The sequence below is a fragment of the Parus major genome, chromosome 7, assembly GCF_001522545.3.
Source record: "Parus major isolate Abel chromosome 7, Parus_major1.1, whole genome shotgun sequence".
In the NCBI taxonomy this organism is placed as follows: domain Eukaryota; kingdom Metazoa; phylum Chordata; class Aves; order Passeriformes; family Paridae; genus Parus; species Parus major.
In genome coordinates this window covers 30,521,843-30,541,431 of record NC_031776.1, presented here as the reverse complement: position 1 = coordinate 30,541,431, position 19,589 = coordinate 30,521,843, and the positions used below count along the sequence as shown (strand labels likewise).

The following is a 19,589-nucleotide window of genomic DNA, read 5'->3' as shown; positions in this document are numbered from 1 at the left end:
ATAGCAAAGAATGGAATGGAATGCCCTTATGCAACTCCTCTATCTCTTTACCAAAATGGTAACACTTCTATTGACAGCACTTGTGAGTAACACAAGTGATTTTTATTTTCTTTTGACAGTCATCCGTGAGATGGGATAAAAGAATAAGCATTGGTTCTTCGCTCCCAAGCAACCTCTCAAGTCCTGCAGATGATCTACCTCCAACTCGTATCAAGGAAAACCATATCTTAGAAGGGCTGAAAAAATTACAGGAGAAAAAAATATTACTTGAACCACCTTCGGTAATATCAAAATGGGGCTACAAAGATTGCATGAACTCTAATGAAGGAATATATTCCCCTGGAATTAAGTGTGGTGGCCATAATGAACAGACTCATTGTAAGCCAATGGAAATGGGAAGTATTTGCATTGAGCACAACAAAACTTTCTCTTACGATTCAGATTCACATGATGATGCAGATGATGACTCTTCATCCTTACTGTTGCTGCAGGAAGTTCCAAGCAAAGACTGCAGGACCTATTGTAACAAGTTAACTCACAGCATTTCCGACAGTCTCTTTGACTGGGATCCTAATAGGAAACATTTGCCAGAAAGAAGTTCATTTTTTAATTCAAAGGAAAGACCTGAGAAATTGACTAGTTTTGTCAGTGGATTTCAGGAAGAAGTAAAATCATGCACCAGAGAAAAGCTGCCTGAGTTACAGTTAAATCAAGGCCATTCTAATAGGGGCTGGAAGGACTTTAATTTTCAGCTTTCAGACACTGATGACAATGAAGTCTTGGACGAATTGCATATAGAAAGCAGTGATGAGAGAAGTCCCTCAGATTTATTAGCAACTCCCTTTCCTGAGAAGTACACAAAGACCTCCGACTTGCACAAAGTCACAGAGAATTCTGAGTTTGTATCTACTGATAAAGAAGAGAACCAGATATCTGTTCACTCAGACATTAGGCCGAAGACATGTAATTTCATTAAACAACAAAAGGTTATAAAAAAGACCTCTTCTGAAGAGTGCATTACAGTAATATATGATGCTAAGGATGGTGAGCCGATTGAATTCAGCTCACATCAAACTGGAGTTGTCACCGTAACAAGAAATGAGATTTCAATCAACCAGCCACAAACTACATCCAGTGCAGAATACACTGAACTTATACCTCAGGGAAGAACTGATTTGCAGCCAGGACCCAATGCTAGAAACTACACTGCTTTAGAAAGACAGGAAGATGAAACTGGGAAAAATACTCTTGAAGATAACACAGGGAATAAAAATACAGGTGTACCCCTGACCTGTGGTGAATCTTCACGCTGCGGAAGAGTGACACAACAAAATACTTCACGACAAAAACTGGTGAAGCCAGTGTATGATGCATCATACAAGGCAAATTCAAGCTCCTCTGTGCATGCAGGAATCACTCAGAAGCCAAATATAACTAAAATACCCAGCAGAGGTAAATTTTCTCCTCAAAAAACTGTGATGACTGAGAGTGGGGAGGCACCTGTAGCTCTGTCAGTGGGGCCCACAGCCCTTGAGAAATCACCTGCTCTGCCACCTGTAAAGCTTTCAAGATTCAAAAAGGCTCAAAGCCCACCTCGTCATTTTGATTCAAAAGTCGAGTTTCAGGTTCCAAAGCCCCCTGCCCACCCCCTGCCTGATTTGAAGCGTCCTGGCAGAGATGGGTCAAAGTATCCAAAGAGTCAGAGTTCAGCATCACCACTGTTGCCTCAGCACCTTATAGAGCCCAGCAGCTATGGGGAACCTCCAACCAGAGACTTTCATTGTGGTTTAGCTACTGTAGAAGCCCGGTCTCCATCCCCACCCCTTCCTCCAGGCAGGTCAACATCCCTGTTGATTCGGCCTAATTATGCTAATTCTCCACCTCTAGCTGTAAAGTTAGGAGGAGCTGGTCCCACTGAAACAGCAAAAAATGTACTGAAATCATCTCCATTAAAAGGAACTGTGAACTCTGGCTTTCATAATCAATCTAGTCATGAAATGCAAGCAAAAAATATATCTTCTGGGGCCAAAATTGAATTATCTTACCTTCAAGAAAATGCAGAAGGAATTATGCAAAATAAATGCACATCTCAGCAATCCAACAGTGCATGCCAAGGACTTTCAAAAGCTTCCACAAAGCAAGTCTGCCCAAAAAACCCTAATCAGATGGGTCACCACAGGAATCGTGATCATTCCAGCACAGATTTTCAAACAGCCAGGTCCTTTTCTCTAGGCTGTCCATCACTGGAAACAACTCCTTCACAAGACACACATTCCAGCAAAAACAATATTTCCAGTGACAGTGGGTTGGATCAGCTACAAGAGATGCCAAACATTCTGCCCACAATTCCTCAATGTCATACGGCGAGCACAAGTGAGCCTTTGCTGTCTCAGGTAAACAATTTCCCATCGACGCTGTTTCATGCCGGTGATGCTGCACATGCCTCTCAAAACTCTAACGAGAGAGGAATGAAAACCCGTCTCCCTGTAGGACTGAAGTTATTTGTCAAATCTCCCCAGCTTCTCCGCAAGAGCTCGACAGTTCCAGGGAAACAGGAAAAAGACAGTATAAATGCAGCTTCCAAAAGTAATGTGAGTCCCAGGAAGTACAAGCAAAGTGAGTCTGTGTGTGTAACCACCAAAGGTGCAACGGGCACGGAATTAAAGGACTCCAAGTCTGATACTGAAGTTAAAAATAATTGTGCTGTGGAATTTAGTATGGATGCAGCATCAGCTCATTCACATGAAAGCTGCAACTTGGTGGTAGACAGAGGAGATGGATTAGAAAACAAATTTGTTAAGAGGTCTGTTTCTTCTAGCAACAAGTCGCACTTGAAGCCAGCTCTGGGCATGAACGGAGCGAAAGCTCGTAGTCAGAGTTTCAGCGCTCACACGGGGGAGAAGCCATCTGCCCCTGTGACAGAAGGTCTTGGGAAAGTACGGACTCAGATTATTACAAACACTTCTGACAGAGGGAATTCTCTAACAAGGCAGAACTCAGCCATGGAAGGGCTTCAAATCAAGGCTACTCCTGGGACAGCAGTGGCACCAGAGGCTCTTTTATGTTCTACTAAACCCGCAGAAAATCCTTATCCTAGACAAGGCTCTCTTGGAAATATGAGTAGTTGCAATAGCCAGCATGGAAGCCCAAGCAAATTACCCTTCAGATCATCTCCAAAAGTAGACCAGTTTCACTGCACTTCAAAGTGTGATGGAAGCAAACTGTTTTCTCAGAAAGATGCACACAGTCTATCTGTGCAGAGTGAGAAAAGCACCGAAAGCTTTAAGCATGAAGCTCTAGGTAAAAAAAGTGTTCTGTCAGCAGAATTGGAGTCAGAAGCCTCAGCTGCTGTATCTTCCAAACAAATTTTGTCATTCCAAAGCTTTGATGGAGTGAAGTGTCCTCATAAACTGGAAACAACAAAGTCACGAAGACAGCAAATGTCTTTAAAATTAGCAGAAACCTCTGAGAAGGTTAATGATCTATTGAGTTCACCATCTCTGCAACCTACAATAGAGGAGAAAGTCATGTTATGCATTCAAGAAAATGTGCAAAAGGGTCAGGGACAAACCAAATCCCCCACTGTGGAGACTAAACAAAAGACTGGGCCTTCCATAGCCAGTTGGTTTGGCTTCCGGAAGAGTAAGCTCCCAGCACTGAGTAGCAGGAAGACTGATGTTCCTAAAACTAAGGTGGAAAAAAAGGACACAAAAGTTTCAGGATTTGGAATTAAGCAGGCAAAATTAGAGAGAAGAAAAGAAAAGAAGAAAACTGAACAACACTGTGAAATGGAAAATGAGATTAACAGGAAAACAGAGGATGGTGACATTTTAGCCATGGAGAGCAGAATTATGAAACCTTCCCAAGAGCCTCCTGGTGAGATTGAGTGTGAACAAGTCAGAGGTTCTACCACAGCTGCCTATTCACCAAAAGACAGCTTTATGAGAGAGCTTTTAAACAGGTAAAACTCCAGAACACAGTTTGGGGTGTGTTGATGTCCATGTAGCTTTACAGATGTGAAGTCCAATTAATGTTCTTTTCGTGCTAAGGATGTACAGTAGCAAACAGGTACTCAGTTGGGACTTTAATCTCTACAGGAAAAAAAAACAAACAACAAAACATTAATGATGAGATGATAATTGTGCTCATGTTACTTTGTTAACCAAACCATTGGTCTTTGAAATTAAAGATAGGCGAGTTACATCCAAGCTGATAATTTAAATTATTCCAGAAATCAAGAATCTAGGCAGATGGTGTGTAAAGATAGAGGGTAATTAGGCACATGTTTCAATGTATTCCATCTTCCTGTACTATAACCAGAAAACACATATTTGGTAACTTGTCAGAATTAATTACCTTTCCAGCTATCACAACCTTTGGTCACAGAAGAACTTAGCAATTGGTGTATTGTGTTTTCACATTTGCCCCACAGCAGTCCCAAATATAATATAAATCATCACATGTGAAAGGCTAAATTGATATACTACCTGAAATTGCAAGTGACAGGTTTGATCAAGGCTAGTTAGAAACATTTATCACTCAAAGGTCTAGAGACAGAAAGATACAGAGAGGTTACTTTAAACATTAAAGGAATGGGAAAGTAGAGTGATTGAAGAAGGGCAATGCAATTTATCAGAGGAATCACTCTCTACCTGCAGAGTTGATAAGAAAGCAGCTCAGCAGACAGAAAGTGGATCAAATAATGTTTCCTACAGGAGTGTGTCGAAGGGCAGCTCCCAGGGCTCCTCTCTTCACGGCAACTCTATCAGCTCTCAAGGAAACCACAGGAAAAACAGCAACACAAAAGCTGATATGGAAATGCAGAATCAGACCCTGGTAAGTGCTGCAGTACATGAAAACATTATTATCTTCTTTTTAACTTCTGGATGTGTTTCTTATTGCCATTGCAGGCAAACAGGATAATAACTGTTTATATATAAGATAGATTTTGTGTAGCTAGAGGATTGTGAATTAATACAAAAGTTGGCAGCTTAGCTATAGGCCACATTATACAGATAGTCATGAAGATTCTACTGCTTCTGCTGGCAATTCAATTCCACTGAAGATACATGCACAATGATGCTATAATCATACTGTAGTAGAGTGAAATAATAGGACTATTTTCTTTTTTATTTTTTTCCCCTTTCCCTGAAAATTGCATACGAGTATTGAACATTCCTCTGAACACTGCAGAAGTCATTAAGCCAAAAAAGTGCACTGCTGATGTGGAAAAGGCAAATTATTTGACCACATCTGGAAATATTTGTCACTTAAGAGGGAATGTTCAGAAGCAAAATATACATTGGACCTGTGTCTCACTTTGTGCCATTGAAAATCTCCCTGTTAATGGCCTGTAGTTAGTTTTGTACTAGTAAGGTACTAACTGTACCTGATAATTTAATTTAATTTACTCATAAGAGGAATGTTGTAATGTAGAAGAAAAATTATTCTATTTTATGTTAGCTGCTAGAGTCTGGTTCTGGACTAACTTTAGTGCATTGAGAAGTGTTCACACAGAATCTAAGATTGTAACCTAAAGTCAGGCTGGAGGGGTGCCCTTCCTGGTGAAACTTCTTTAATTAAGCTTAGAATTTAATGAGCAATGTCTTGCCTAGCAGGGGCCTTTTCCATGATGTTTCAAAGTCCAGCAGAAGAACAGAATTATTTAACCCTGTAACATTCTTGCCTCATTCCTGAGATAGCTGTCTTATCCATATTATTATTATGATTATTAACCATAACCACAATTTTAACAAACAGCCTGGAAATTGTAATCCGTACTCTGAAGCTGAGGCTGTTACTTTTGTTGTTCTGATAGAACTGAGTTACTGAAATGCAGCACATGCAACAATTTCATCTGGGGGAATCTGAACCACAAATTCTTTGAGAACATTGCAAAAAGCTTTGTAATGGGAACTGAAAAAACTCTGAGCTTAGGGCTGATGTTGAGGATGCTTGAGGTCGAGGCATTCCATACCTAGTTTCAAATTCAGGCAAATTTTTTTTCTTTTTTCTTTTTTATTTTTTTTAACTTTAATACAGACATCTTCACCAAGAACATCTGCAAGGTCATTTATTTTAAAACTTACAGGGAACATATGCAAAATGAATGTGTTTGAAAACTTTCCTCCTGACTCCTCTGGTATCATCTCTTTGAAAATGTAGATGTCTCCTGCATTATAAAACCACAAATTATAAGCATATCTAAGGCTGTCCTTGTAGTGTCACTGAAAGGAAAGAGAGAGAATGAAAGTCTGGAAATGTGCAATATGCAGGAAATTCAATCCAACTGATCTAGAACTCAGATAGCAAAGCAGAGCCCCTTATCAGAGCCACTCAGTTTAACTATGCCCCATTTAATATGGTCCTGACAGCTTAGGGTATATCTTCACTGTACAGAAGTACAGAAAACTCTACACATTGCTTCTACAAATTCTTTCTAACTTATTATTTTCTAATGCTTCAATAATTTGCTGTGCTTTTTGTCTGTCATTTTGTGAAGTCTTTGTAAATGCTGCAATAATAGTGTTTTAAGTATATCTTAAAGAAACACACTTCACTTTATGAGGGAACCACAGAGATTGTTCTTAATGTACATAAATAATGGAGAAATGCTAATTATACTATTTAGTTTTTAAGGACATGTTAGTCATGGTGAAAAGGCATTACTTCTGCTACACCATACACTCTTTTCTTAGCAGGGAAACAAAATATTTTTGTATGGTTTTTGAAGATTAAGTTACATTTCTATGTTTCATTTTTCTGGGTTTCTTACAGTGTTTTCTGTGGCACTTAATTCCTGAAAGAAATATCTAGTGCCAAAAGACTGATGACATCTAGAATAATGAGATTTAAAATGTGCTTACAGTTATTAATGCTAAGTTATGAAAGAGATGTACCTTAAGATTCCTCAATATGTGGTATTTCATCTTGTCCTCCAAACTTCTAAAAGAAGAGTCTTTAAATTCAAAGTTCATGAATCTTATTACTATCATTTCCAGTTATTCTTTGGTGTCTGCTTGCTTTGAAGCTATATTGCAAAGAGCTGGGAGATAGCTGTGACTGAAAGCAGTCACATGCAGTAGAATGGCCTGTTGTGCATTTTTTTTGCTCATAAAAAGACAAAATTAATGCTTTTGGAGAAAACAGCATAAATCTTTTGAAAAGCCCTAGACCAGGAAGATTTCTTTTCTTTTCTGAACAATGCAAAGTGCACTCAGTCATACCGTTCCGTGCAGAAGCCACTGTATTTCCAAACTGCTTATCAGATATATACTGCTGCTTTAAATCCTGGCCAGAACAGTTTCTAACATTAATTTTCTAGCAAGATTTTTTCCTTTAAAAGCTATTTAATTTTTGATGATTAAATCACTTTTCTTATGATGTGCCAGGTAAAGGCTTGAGGCACTATTACACCGTAACATATGCACCGATTACCTCTGATTTCTGTTCATGCAAAGAATGTTATTGCTGGTCTTCCACTGAATTTATGGAAAAAGCAATGTTCTACCAATGGTGGCCTTGTGCATTCACCTTCAGAGGGATACACTTCCCGTTAGTGTTCATCAAAAAAGCACTTTGCTCTAAAGGCCAGCCAGCAGAAATACATAACACTTTAGCCAACACCAAGGATATTCCACATTCTCCAGTACTTTTTCGTGTCCTTGGCTGGAGCTTAAGGTGAGATACAATCATTTTTGTGCTGCTCTGCTTCATTTCATCCTTGTGATTTTATTGCAGCCCTGTGTGATTTAGAACAGCCACGGGCTTCGCTTTGTGAGGTGGAAATGTGGCAGCAAACCCAAGACACCAGGAGTTTTGTGTGGCACTCTGTGTGCACAGTCTGTGTGTTTGGGGAACACCCAGGGATCTATTGCAATATTGTGAAATGTCACAGCAGCACTTGGCCATGCACCCTGCAAATGTGAGAAACTGTTCCACCTGGAACTGGATTCCAAATGAGCACTTGCCTCCTCATTTTCCATAGCCTGAAGAGAGGCATTTCATAAGAAGGAAAAGATGTAATCAAATCCCTAGGATTAAGAGATCCTGAATGCACTTTTAGAAATGCAGAGAGCAAGTTTTTGGTGTTGTACTTAGGCTGCTCACAGGAGGTCAACAGGGCTACTTGTTTAACCCAGCAAGTAGGATTTACACTGTGATCAAAGATATGTTGTGCAAATAATGATAAATTCCAGTTGTTTAGGTTACAAAATTTGCTCTCATTGTGTGGGCATTCTGTATGCAGTTAAAACAGCAGAGAGTGATTAGCAAATAATTTAAGATCCCTGAGATTTTGAAAGCAATTTTTTTCTGTGGTGCTGCCTTTCTTCCTCTCATCACCCTGGAAGTATCTTTATTCCTGTTTGATTTATGTAGCATGGCAGAAAAATATGTCCTTGAAACTGAATTGTGGCCACTGCTGGCACGTGGTGGAGGGGGATTTCACTGTGTGCTAGGGAGGGACTCAGATTATCTGTACACCTGGGAAATAGGAGTGCAGAATAACAGAGCAAAGACACGTCTTTGAGAAAACCCATAATATCTGAGGGATTAGAATTACACAAACTTGAATACCACATACAGGCTCTTAGAGTGCACTGCATTCTTAAATGAATTTTTTTTCTCTCAGTCTAGCTAATAAATGCTTTTGAACAGAGGTGGAAATAAAAATGCCACAGTTCAGTGTTTGTAAGCTGAACTAAAGAGATACCATACCATATATCAGGTTATTATTTTGAAGAAGTGCATCTTCCAAGGGTATTTTTCATTGCTGTATATTGTGATTTTGAATTAAATTAAAGTTGTTATCGTCAGATATCATTCATAGAATAAGACAGGTTATATATTCCACTCTTAGGTGCCATGTAACTTTGATTTATTTCTGCAAAACATTCTGTAGTTGTCATGAAGCAACATAAACAGAGTCACAGATGTTCTTCACTTTTGTTGTTGCACTATGTACAGGCTAAAGTAGTCACAGAAAACCTGCAAGAAGAAGAGGAGGACACCATGACAAGGACTACATGTCAGAGTCATGTGATAGGTACAAAATTATATTTTACACTGGATTTTATTTCTGTCAGTTCTTGCCAAAAATACATGTTTAATTCTCATTACTTTGTTTGTTTGCCCCCTTATGTGAGCTTTAGCCTTCATTTAGCTCCTGGATAGCCACATTTCATCAAAAGCATGAGATGAGCACATCCCATTACAACTGTGGGTCAATGTAATGTTTGCCTGGAAGGCCTTGGGATCTGGTTATGAAAGATCATTTCAGCCTCCAAGAACTGTGTGGGTTACACACAGTGCCTTAACACAACATGTTGTGCATGACACTTTCAGTGGGAATAATACTGACTTACTGTAACTCTGTCATCTGGCCTTGAATTAGTAAAATTCAGAATAAAATTTAAATAGCAGAGAAATTGCTGTGATAAACTAAACCACAAGGAACAGTACTCAGGTTCAGAAGACCTTAAAGCTGTTCTTGAAAATGAAGTTGCCTTTGCTGTAGAAGGGTAGCACCATCCACCCTCCTCATGGTTGGCACGTACTAATTTTTAATCTCAGTACATGTAAAAATATTTAATAGGCAATGGAGGACAAAACACAAGTCTGAGGTTTGTATTAGAGCAGTCACCAATATAAGGAACTGACAGAACAAGAAAAATTCACCTTTAACAAGTTCCCTTTGTAGATAGAGACTGCAGTAAAAAAATTCATTAAAAAGTTAAAAGCTGATTCCATTTTTTCCTAGCCAGAATCTTTTTCATTTCAGTGGTACTGCCAACCCAGCAAGTCCAAACAGAGGTATCATGTCAAAACACATTTCCTTTGGGGGCAGTAGGAAAATGTTTGCATGCTTCATTGATTTGTACAGCCCTTTCAGTCCCAAATTCAGACAAATAAACTCTGGCTGTGTTACCTGAAGGAAAGATCCCTAAACTCTTCCCTGGCTGAGAACTCAGCTATAGCCTGGCTCCAAGACAGCAACTGAATAACAAGAACTTTGTAGAGGGCAAGACTCTGAGGGCATTCTGTCACCAGCCCTGCAAACAGAAATTCATGCCTCTCGTGCTTTGTGTGAAGGACTTATTTTCTGTTACCAGAAATTGCCCAGAACAGAATAACTCACCTAAGATTGTTCAAAATTATTTTTCCTCATACTGAAATAATTACTTTGCCTCTATCACAAAAATTCTCAAAACTTTTACTTTGAATTATGCAAGATGTTTCAATTTCTTAGTCTAGATAAGAAAAAGAAGAAAAAAACCCAACAAAACAGCTATTTGCAGAGTTTAGTTTGTTTTTTTCATAAAGACTCCAGAGCATTCTTGTTGTTCATCAGTGTAATTGGTTATTGTGACTGAGGCCTAGTTGTTATATTTTGATATTTTATTTGTTATTGGGTCCTGCAATATATCGTTCTGGTGGCTTTTGAGAGTATTAATATTTTCTTCTCCCACAAGCAGCAAATCCGAGTCTCTGACAGAACATAGTGGTTATGGAGCAGGTTGTCAGATGATTTTTAAATTCCTTGATAGACATTCTGGCATTCTTCTAATAAAAAAATTTTCATAGAAATATACTTATTTTTTTCCTGCTGAAGCTCTATGCAGCCACAGCTTCTCTCACTGACTTGTTCTGTGGTCTCAGCACCCTTATAGTAAAGAATTCCTTACTAATTCCTAAATCCACTCTCCATCAGCTTAAGGCCATTCTCCCTTGTTTCCCCAGAAAACAAAGTTCACTGTGGGTTTTTAGCTGTATTTTTACACATTTGTTCTACTGGGTTTTATCAAAACAGACTTAGAACTGAATGTGTAGTAGAGAGGCTATGATTAAGCAGGGAAAATGTTTTTTGTGTAGCAGGAAAAGCACGTGTTTCTGTAGCTGTCACTAAAATAACTAAGCTGACAGCAGTCCTGCCCAGTTAACCAATAAACAAGATACTAATAACAGTCTCCTAGGTAGGTGTCATCTGAGACAATTCTGGTTCATCACATTCTAACAGTGAGATACTCCTGGGTATGAATCAAAAAATGTGTAAAATACCAGTTGCCAGGTTTTTAATTGTCAGTAGGTGATCTAAACCAATTTAAGTATTTTGCTGGCTCTTCAGGTTTGCTCAGTTGAAAGAAAGCAATGATGCCCAGTTATATACAATTTCCCTCCTCATATATCTCAGGAAGAAGTAACCATTTCTGTATGAAGCAGTCATTCCATTGTGCTACTTTGCTCTTCAAAATATATTTAAACCATTCTGAAAGGTTTCTAAAATACATTACACCCTGGCAGAGATGCTGCCAGTGCTCCCACCTCCACAGACATAAGGACCCATGAGTATCCCTTTGAAGTCCAGTCATCCTCAGAGCTCTTCCTCAAGCCCTTTGCAATAAAATAGTTTAGAAAGAGGGATGAAGTGGAAGATGCTAAAGTACCTAAGAGGAAGGACAGGATGAAAAGGTTGAGTTCCCCTCCATGTCATGACAGACTCCCCATCTCAGACAGGTACAGCAGGGTCTTCAAGTATTCCTATAAATAAAATTCCTTTATTGAATGCACAGATGATGTGTCAAGCTCCTGACAGTACTGTTCCCATGTAAACACAAAAAAAATGCACCTTCATTTTATAAAGAAAAAGAATTCTGTTCCCCCTGAGGGAGTAGAAGTGTCATTATTTGTCTTGAATTTCCCCATTGTCACAATGGCCCAAAATCTTACAAGACAGTTACAGAATGACACCTTTACATACAGAATGTAATAATTGGACATCTTGAGAAGAGCAAAGCATTTGTTAAAAAGTTCAATATTTCATATTTCAAGCGCTGTTTCAAATTAGCAGCTACTCCTGAAAAAGTGTGATTGTATTAATTATAATGTATTCAGAATTTTCATTGATAAACAGCTTCAAGGGAAAAGTCAAAAATTCACGGCACGAGCAAACAAATGCTAATTATGAAGAATTTATTCTTGCAGACAGCTTCACATGGGAATACTAGGGTATGCATCAACAATCATTTTGGGTATACACAAATTAACAGGCTGTTTTCTTTTTGGGAATATATCTGTAATGAACAGGAAATTTAGTTGTAATTAATCATATCATTCTTCAGTGTTGGTATGAATCTCTGCTGAGGCTGAAGGGAAGGACTGAATGTGCCATTTTCTCAGACAGCAACACTGGTGATTTATCAAACCTCAGTTTGAAAGTTGCATGATAATAACTTTTCTGGGTCCAGTTTACTTTTCTGTTACCCCAAATGGATGAAATTTTTCTAGAAGAGCAAGTCAGCATGGAATAAGCTTTCTTGCTAATGATCTCCTCAAGCTTCACACAAAACACAAGCTCAGTGTAAACAGGCTGATGAGAAGTGTCAAAGAAAGTTTCAAAAATTTACACTCATGTTTCAATAAAAAGAAAGAGGGTTCCTTTTCTTGTGACAGCTATTTCTATGTGTGAATATGTTTACTTTCCATAGTGGGTTTCCAGCAACATTCCATCCTTAGCAACATAAGTGAATCAAACACTTCTGGTCTAAAGCACTGAAATTCAGGGAGTACATGGAAACCTGGACAGTTCATCTGAAGGAATTGTTTTATTGAACTGCAATGCTTATGGTTTCAAATGTTATATTTACTATGTCACTGATCAAGCTAAAAGGCCAGATTCATTGTATAATAAAAGCCTGTTAAGTTTTGCCATCAGGGGCACCACTGCAAGCAGATTTTTTCATCAAAATAACATCACTGGTAAGAATAAAATAGATCTTAACAATCTGAATAGACCTGAAGTTTCTTGTGGGTTCTCTAGAGAGCAAATACTTGATAACAGGAGAATTTGTCATAGCAATCCAAAATACATCTGGGTGTTATTGGTGCTGCCTGCTCCACTGGAAGAACACAGTACTTCCTTCTGAAGTTGTGTGGGGAGTTAAATCCCTGAGGCAGGCTGGGGTTAGAATCCAGGGTAGAAAGATTCACAAATTGCCTAACTGTGCATTGACTCCTCTTGTTTGTTTGGAGAATTCCAAGTGAAATTCAGAGCCAGGCAAAGATTATGGAGATAAATGTAGCCAGAATTCTTGAAACTTTGAAGAAGGAATTGGAACTAATATTTGTCAAATTTTCATTAGAGGTCTAGGTCAGTTGCTCTAAATGGATTCCTCCAGTGTTAAATGGGAACCTTGTGGATAATACAGAGCAAATGCCTTCAGAGACTTAAAAGGGTTTTGAAAAGTCTCTAGCTAGGTAGAGGGTTGGGCTTCCACACTATCAAAGTAACATTAAAAGTGCACTGTAGACTTTGGTGCTTTGTGCCAGAACAAAAACACACACTGAGGTCAAGGGATTCTTTTGTAGCTCTGCTGTAGCCCAGCACCCAAATCCATTAAAGTTCTTGATAATCATCTGCCTTATGGCAGACTTTATTGTCATTTTTTTCTGCTTTCCAAGAGCAACCTTTCAGAAGGGTTTTGCAGCATAATTTAAAGCCAATCTGGTCAGAAAAATGAAGAAACTTTTTTTATTTTTTAAGAAACTTTTTTGAGATTTGTCTTCTTTAGGGAGCACTTTGTTGAATCCCTTAGATGCTTCATGTTCCAGAGAGATAGTATAGTGAGCATTTTATATGTTGAATTGTATTTTAAAATCTCCTCCTTTAAGCTTTATATGCAGCAAAGTGATCAAACTCCATTTTCAGTAGGAACCAAGAAAGTCCTTCACAACAAGTTTTATAGATAAGTTGCCAGCTCCTGGATAGCAATTTTACAGATATACTGATAGCAAAGGTGGAACATGTAACTTTGCAGATAGAAGTGGGTTAGACTTAAAATGAAATGTCAGCATTACAATTATTAATGTATCACACACTAAAGATGATAACCTTGGCTTTTGTACTCTAACATTGCTTTATTCAGCACCCAGTAGCCATATTATGAAATTATATATATGATAATAAGAAAACACACTTAATGAGCAGACTTTTCTATAAGAAGGGCCTGCATTCTTTCAAGTGCTCCAGATAAATTTGCTTCTGATTTTTCTTTTCTTCCTTGTTCTTATGTATGTTTTTTCCACAAATAGATCCATTTTCTTTTCTCATTTTTCTCCTCATGTTTGTTCATCTGCATCATTTGAAACTGGTGGTCACTGCTTGTGTGGTACTGCTTGTGTGGATTCCCCACAAATCCAGACTACCCTTCAGAGCCTTTCTGTATCCATAACAATAACCATTTTTAACCATCCTTGCTCCAGTGCCATCTGCCTTTAATTTTTTTTTTTCCTCTTGGTTTCTTTCTGAAATCTAGATCTGATAAACACTGGAACTGAGAAATTATGTTTCACATTTAATTTCTGAATGTGCCATTTAATGTACATACCCTTAGTGCTTAGTGATACAAATTATCCAATGTCTTATTCCAAAGCTTGCTGAAAACAATAGCAGTCTCTCTGCTATTATGATTAGTCCCTCTGCTATATATTATTTTGTTCAATAAGCTTATACCAAGTTTCCAATGAGAGAAAAAAAATACTGCCAAACCAAACACTTGGTTTTATCCACCATTATGTAAACTACTAAAACTGGGTGTTTTTACTGGGGTACTAAGTAAACAGCTATTAAATTCATGTTTTCTCATTCTTGGGGAATTGAAATAAATGTGAAGGAAACAAGCCTGATTAATGTGGTAAATGCATTAAATTTGACATGCATCACCCTAAGGCATGTCCATTAAGTCTGATATATTTGAGCAAACACATTTGCATTAAGGAACCCTCAAAACCTGGAGACAGATTATGTGAGGTCTGTAATGGATTACTGAGATAAAAGTAACAGGATAAGTGAGAGAGGAGAGATGGTGAGCAAACTTATCTCTCTTTATCTGTGCATTCAGTAAAGTGAGGTGATGCACATCACTGTGCAGAGGCAAAGGGATAAGCCACAATTTGCTTAAATGCCCAGCAAATCATTCAATGCCTCCAATTCCTGTAATGAGGAGCAATATTCAACTGATAGAATGTCTTCTCACCTCAAAAGAAATCCTCTCTTGTCATGAAGTCTCAATGCCTGAGAAAACACTTTATCACTGTCAGCATTAATTCCTTTCATCAGGCCACTGATAGAAGTTAAAAACCATTTAGCAATCATGACTGACATCGCAGCTGAATCGTTCATTTACACATTTGCAGAAAAAGGAAAATTGTTTGCTTTTTCTTCCCCATCACCACTCAGCAAAGCTGTGGAATGTCTAGAAGTCTTTACACATGAGGTTGCTGTCTATAAAAGTCATCAAGCAAAACCAGTTACCACTGAATCCATTTCCAGCCTGGGTCTGTTCTTATTTCACATCTGCAAAATGTTCCATTTTGACACAAGTTGTGATAAGGTATTAGATTCTTCATGAACCCTCTGTATGAGCAATGGTGCAAGTATGCATGGATTTATTTGCACATCATATCAAAGCTGTTTTCCCAAGCCCTGTGTGTGTGTGTGGAAGATGAGAGGTTGGTGTTAGGTCTGTAGGTGCTGGCTGTATTGTTCAGCAAGTGTTCTAGAGCCTTGAAATGGGAGTTCAGCACAGCAGGCAACTTAAAAACCTGCTCACTGCTGTATCTAACCAGCTTCCAGGTTGGATCTTAATCCAAAGGGCTAGGTTCAACTGCTAGAACAATGATGAATTGATAAATATAAAGTAAATTTTTTGCCTCTAGCAATGCTGGGATCCAAACTTGTTCATTAAAAAGAAAATATCAAAATAAAACTAAAAATCTAGTGCCACAAGTGTCCTAAAAGATGTGGGAGACCATCACAATCTTATCTACCATGGTGTTACTGTGCAGACAGGACGCACATTTGAAAGCGCAAAAGCAGAACTGAGATCATCTGGATAAAAAACAGTTCCATTTGTACTTTGACTTATCAAAATACCTCAGTCAGTCCCTAAATTTATGCCATTTGCTGCCTCCATGTAAGATCCCCAAATCATTTACATTTCCATGCAAATATCAAGCACGGTTCTGCCCCTTTTGTACTCCAAAATCTTCATTTTCTGTTCCTTCAATACCATTGAAATGACCTGTGGCTGTTACCAGAGCAACTAAAATGAGTCATCACTGGTGGGAAATCTGATTTAATAACTAGTAGGCATTGCAAGAGCAACTGACTGTCCTGTGTGTAGAAACATCCCCTTAGGTTGGAAGTCCTGCTCAAGGACCTCATCAGTCAAGTTTTTAAAATCTTTAAAAAGGATATCGTTCTACATCTGTCCCTGGCCAGTGTGCCACTTCTTTGGGAGATTTTGCACAACATTTAGCAGTTCCATGTTGCTATGCTGCAATATTTAATATTTATTTTAATATTTATTTTAATATTTAATAAATATGCTATGCTGTGGTGTGTTCCTGCTGTTGAGTGGCCTTCCAGGGCAGTGTGCAACAGCCTTAGTTATCACTCCAGATCTTGCTCGTCAGAAATACTCACACTGGTGCATGAAGCTGACTAAATATCCTTTCCTTCTACTGAGTTGCTCTGCATATTCTCAGGGGAACTTTATTAAAATAAGTGACTGCTTTTTTTGTGTGGTTTTTGTATGGGTGAGAAGATGAACAAGCTACACTGCAGAGCAGACAGCTGAGAGAGGAATGGCACTATGTGTGTTTGCAGCACTAGAATAGTGCTAGGAACAGGAATAGTGCTAGAACAGGATAGGAGCAGGATAGGAATCGTGTCAGCTGTGATGGGTTCTTTACTTGTTTGGCATTTGAGCATTGCTGGAGGGATTGATTTTGAAGTAATGGTCTGGAGGATCCTATGATAAGAGTGAAACTTTCTGTGCATTTTTCTAGTTGATACTTGTATTTTCATGAAGATGATGGAGAACCTTGCCAACGTGAATAATAAGAAACTAACATCCGATAATGTCTTCTAATTTATGTCAGCTTACCTTCTTCACAGTCTGGCAAAGACAAATCATTCCTTTGTACTTTAAAGATAGTACACATAGCATTTGTCTAATTGCCAATTCTACAGCTCTGCTGCAGCCTACTGTCTAGCTTGTATTCACTCTGTGGAGAGAATTAATATTTTGGATCAACACTTCCTTATTAGCCACAGTGATTTGCTGTTAATTTCCTTCTTTGTCATTACATCTACTCTCCCAGAAATACCAAATTTTATTACTAGAATGAGAAGACTGTGTCTTTATGCATTATATATAGGATGCAGCCTAATTATTATTCAAGATACTGAGAATCTGCTGGTCTCATTCAGGCTTAAAATGTCAATTAAACAGGATGGCCGAGTTCTGCCACTCTGAAGTTAATGCTGTTGTGTTGATTTACAGTAGTTTACAGTCTAGCCCAATCTATATTCATTTTTATCACTCAAATCAAGACTGTGCCTGATTATCCTACCTCTTACAGGATAGCACACACCAGTGTTCTCTATAGCACTGGGAGTCCTTCTGTTTGAAACTTTTGGGTTTTTGCTCCTGGCAAGGGCCATCTGTGGATGTGTGTATGAAGCTTCAGTCATGCATTTCCCATTAATTCATATACCTGAAGTACAACTGAGCAAACTGAAAAGCATTTCTAGTGAGGATGTGTTATTTTAAACATGTTTCATCCATGCTCACAGGGACTTTGTGCTCCTTTTCTACAATGAAATCTAGTATAAGTTTTTTGAAAATACATTCTTACCTGACTTATCAGTTAAGTTTGAGCTGTATTGGCATATGCCTTTCCAGATTCTCACTCTGGGGATAGGATACTTATTCCTAATTTTGTTGTTGTTTTTTTAATTGAGTTTGAGCTTTGATTCATGTCTTCAGTCTGACACCTGAATTGTTGACATGATTATGCAATTAGTCATCACTAGAGATCACAGAAAACAGACTCTTCAAAAACAATCATTCTAACAGAGAAATAATATCTATATGACTAGTGCATGGTTTTTAATACTAGATTAACTCAATTTCTCAGTGTTTGGACAGTTCACTGTTAGGAAAAGAAAAGGAAATCAAGCAATATATTTACAGTGAATAATTTCTTTATTTCCTTCCTTTAACAAGCAGAGGTGCAGTATGTTGTTTCAAAGCTGTCATCCTAATTGTGTTTTGGCAGCACCACATAGCGTGGCATGCATTTTTTGCAAAAAACTGAACTCCTGAAAAAAATTCTGAGTTCTTTCTTCTGGCTTCAAATCATGATGGTTTCTTACCTGCTCCTGCTTGCCTGCAGTTAGTTTCACCTTGATTCACATTGTTTGGAGTAGCTGGACTTGGGTACCAGAATGGAAGAATTATAGTGCATCTAAAAGTTACTTAAAGCTTTGTGCACTCACTCTGTTAATAAGATTTCATTAATTGAGAAATAAAATCAGTTTTTTTCAGGTGTGCATGTATATTTTAAGTGGTTGTTAGCAGTACCCTTAAATAAAGCCATCTGCAGGGAAAAACTAAAAATAAATTATTTAAAGCTTCGTTTAATATTCATGTGGCTTTAATTTCAGTATTTTTTTTTACTAACAAACAAAAAGCAGTGATGTTACAGAATAAATATAGTACGTTCTCTAGTGCATTTGCAAAACCCAGAGCTTCCTATGCACTTAGAAACTGGTCCATGTTTACCAGAGACAGCATTTTTGCTTAAAGCACTATCCCTAGTCCTATCTGTTGGGAATAGAAAATCAAAGAAAGTATCTCAGTGTGAGTGAAACCAAACTCCAATTTATAAGAGAGTTGCTTAACAGCAAGTAAATCAGTGCTTCCATCCCGTTATCCTTGAATGCCTCCAGCGCAGTCATCAGTGAGCAGAAGCCCTACATGGAACAGCCAAATGCTCCCCTGGGCACTGTGTGCAGCCCCTGTCTCTGAGATGCTGAGTGTGACCTCTTCACTTCTCTAACTGTGGTTAATGCAGTAATTCTTAAAATAAACCAGCTGCCTCTAATAATACCAGCAAACCCCCAATCTTAATGCTTCTTGTAAGTGTTTTGCAGCTTGCTGTTAATTCCTGAACAGCCTCCAGAAAAGCTGAGTGGAGGTATCTCTGCACAGGCATTATTCATGGCAGGGATTGCAGGTTGGTTATGCTCTGACTGCCAAACAGTTGCATTCTGTATCCTCATGGCAGCATTCCAGTGATGGAGCAGTGGGATTACTGTTTTAGTGTGAAGAACTGGGGCATAAAGCGAGAGAGATAACGGCCTGTGGTTACATGGAGAAGGCATGGCTGAGGCAGCCCTTAGCACCTGGGTAAATAACAAACCATCCTGTGTTGGGCTTTGCTATTTGCAGGCAGGATTTCTGAGAGCTGGGATGTGTCTTTCCTGTTAGAAGGAGAGCATCCATCCTCACCTCGAATGAGCCATCCTCAGGAAGATGTTCCTGAGACCGTGCAATTGCTGGTTCCCAACCTCCACATTTCAGGGTTCTAAGGGAAACAGAAGGCTTTGCTCAGTGAAAAATCCTGGGAAAGCTACATTCCTGCATTGCAGCAGACCTGTTACTTACCTTGGATTCACACCTTGCTTGAGATGTGAGGACTTCTTCTTCTCAGCCGTTACTCATCTATAACTTTCTCAAAGA

General features: G+C 38.5%; 1 protein-coding gene across 2 annotated transcripts in view; it reads left to right on the top strand.

The window, feature by feature from the left end:
- The window catches only part of NCKAP5 (NCK associated protein 5), a 347,069-nt gene that overhangs the window by 287,920 nt on the left and 39,560 nt on the right, over positions 1-19,589 (top strand). Inside the window, exons 13-15 of one of the 2 annotated variants that reach the window (XM_033516045.1) lie at positions 120-3,961; positions 4,659-4,836; positions 8,968-9,046. In XM_033516045.1, coding sequence (XP_033371936.1) covers positions 120-3,961; positions 4,659-4,836; positions 8,968-9,046 — 4,099 coding nt within the window. The remainder of the gene's footprint in view (positions 1-119; positions 3,962-4,658; positions 4,837-8,967; positions 9,047-19,589) is intronic. The other variant, XM_033516044.1, reaches the window with a different exon arrangement.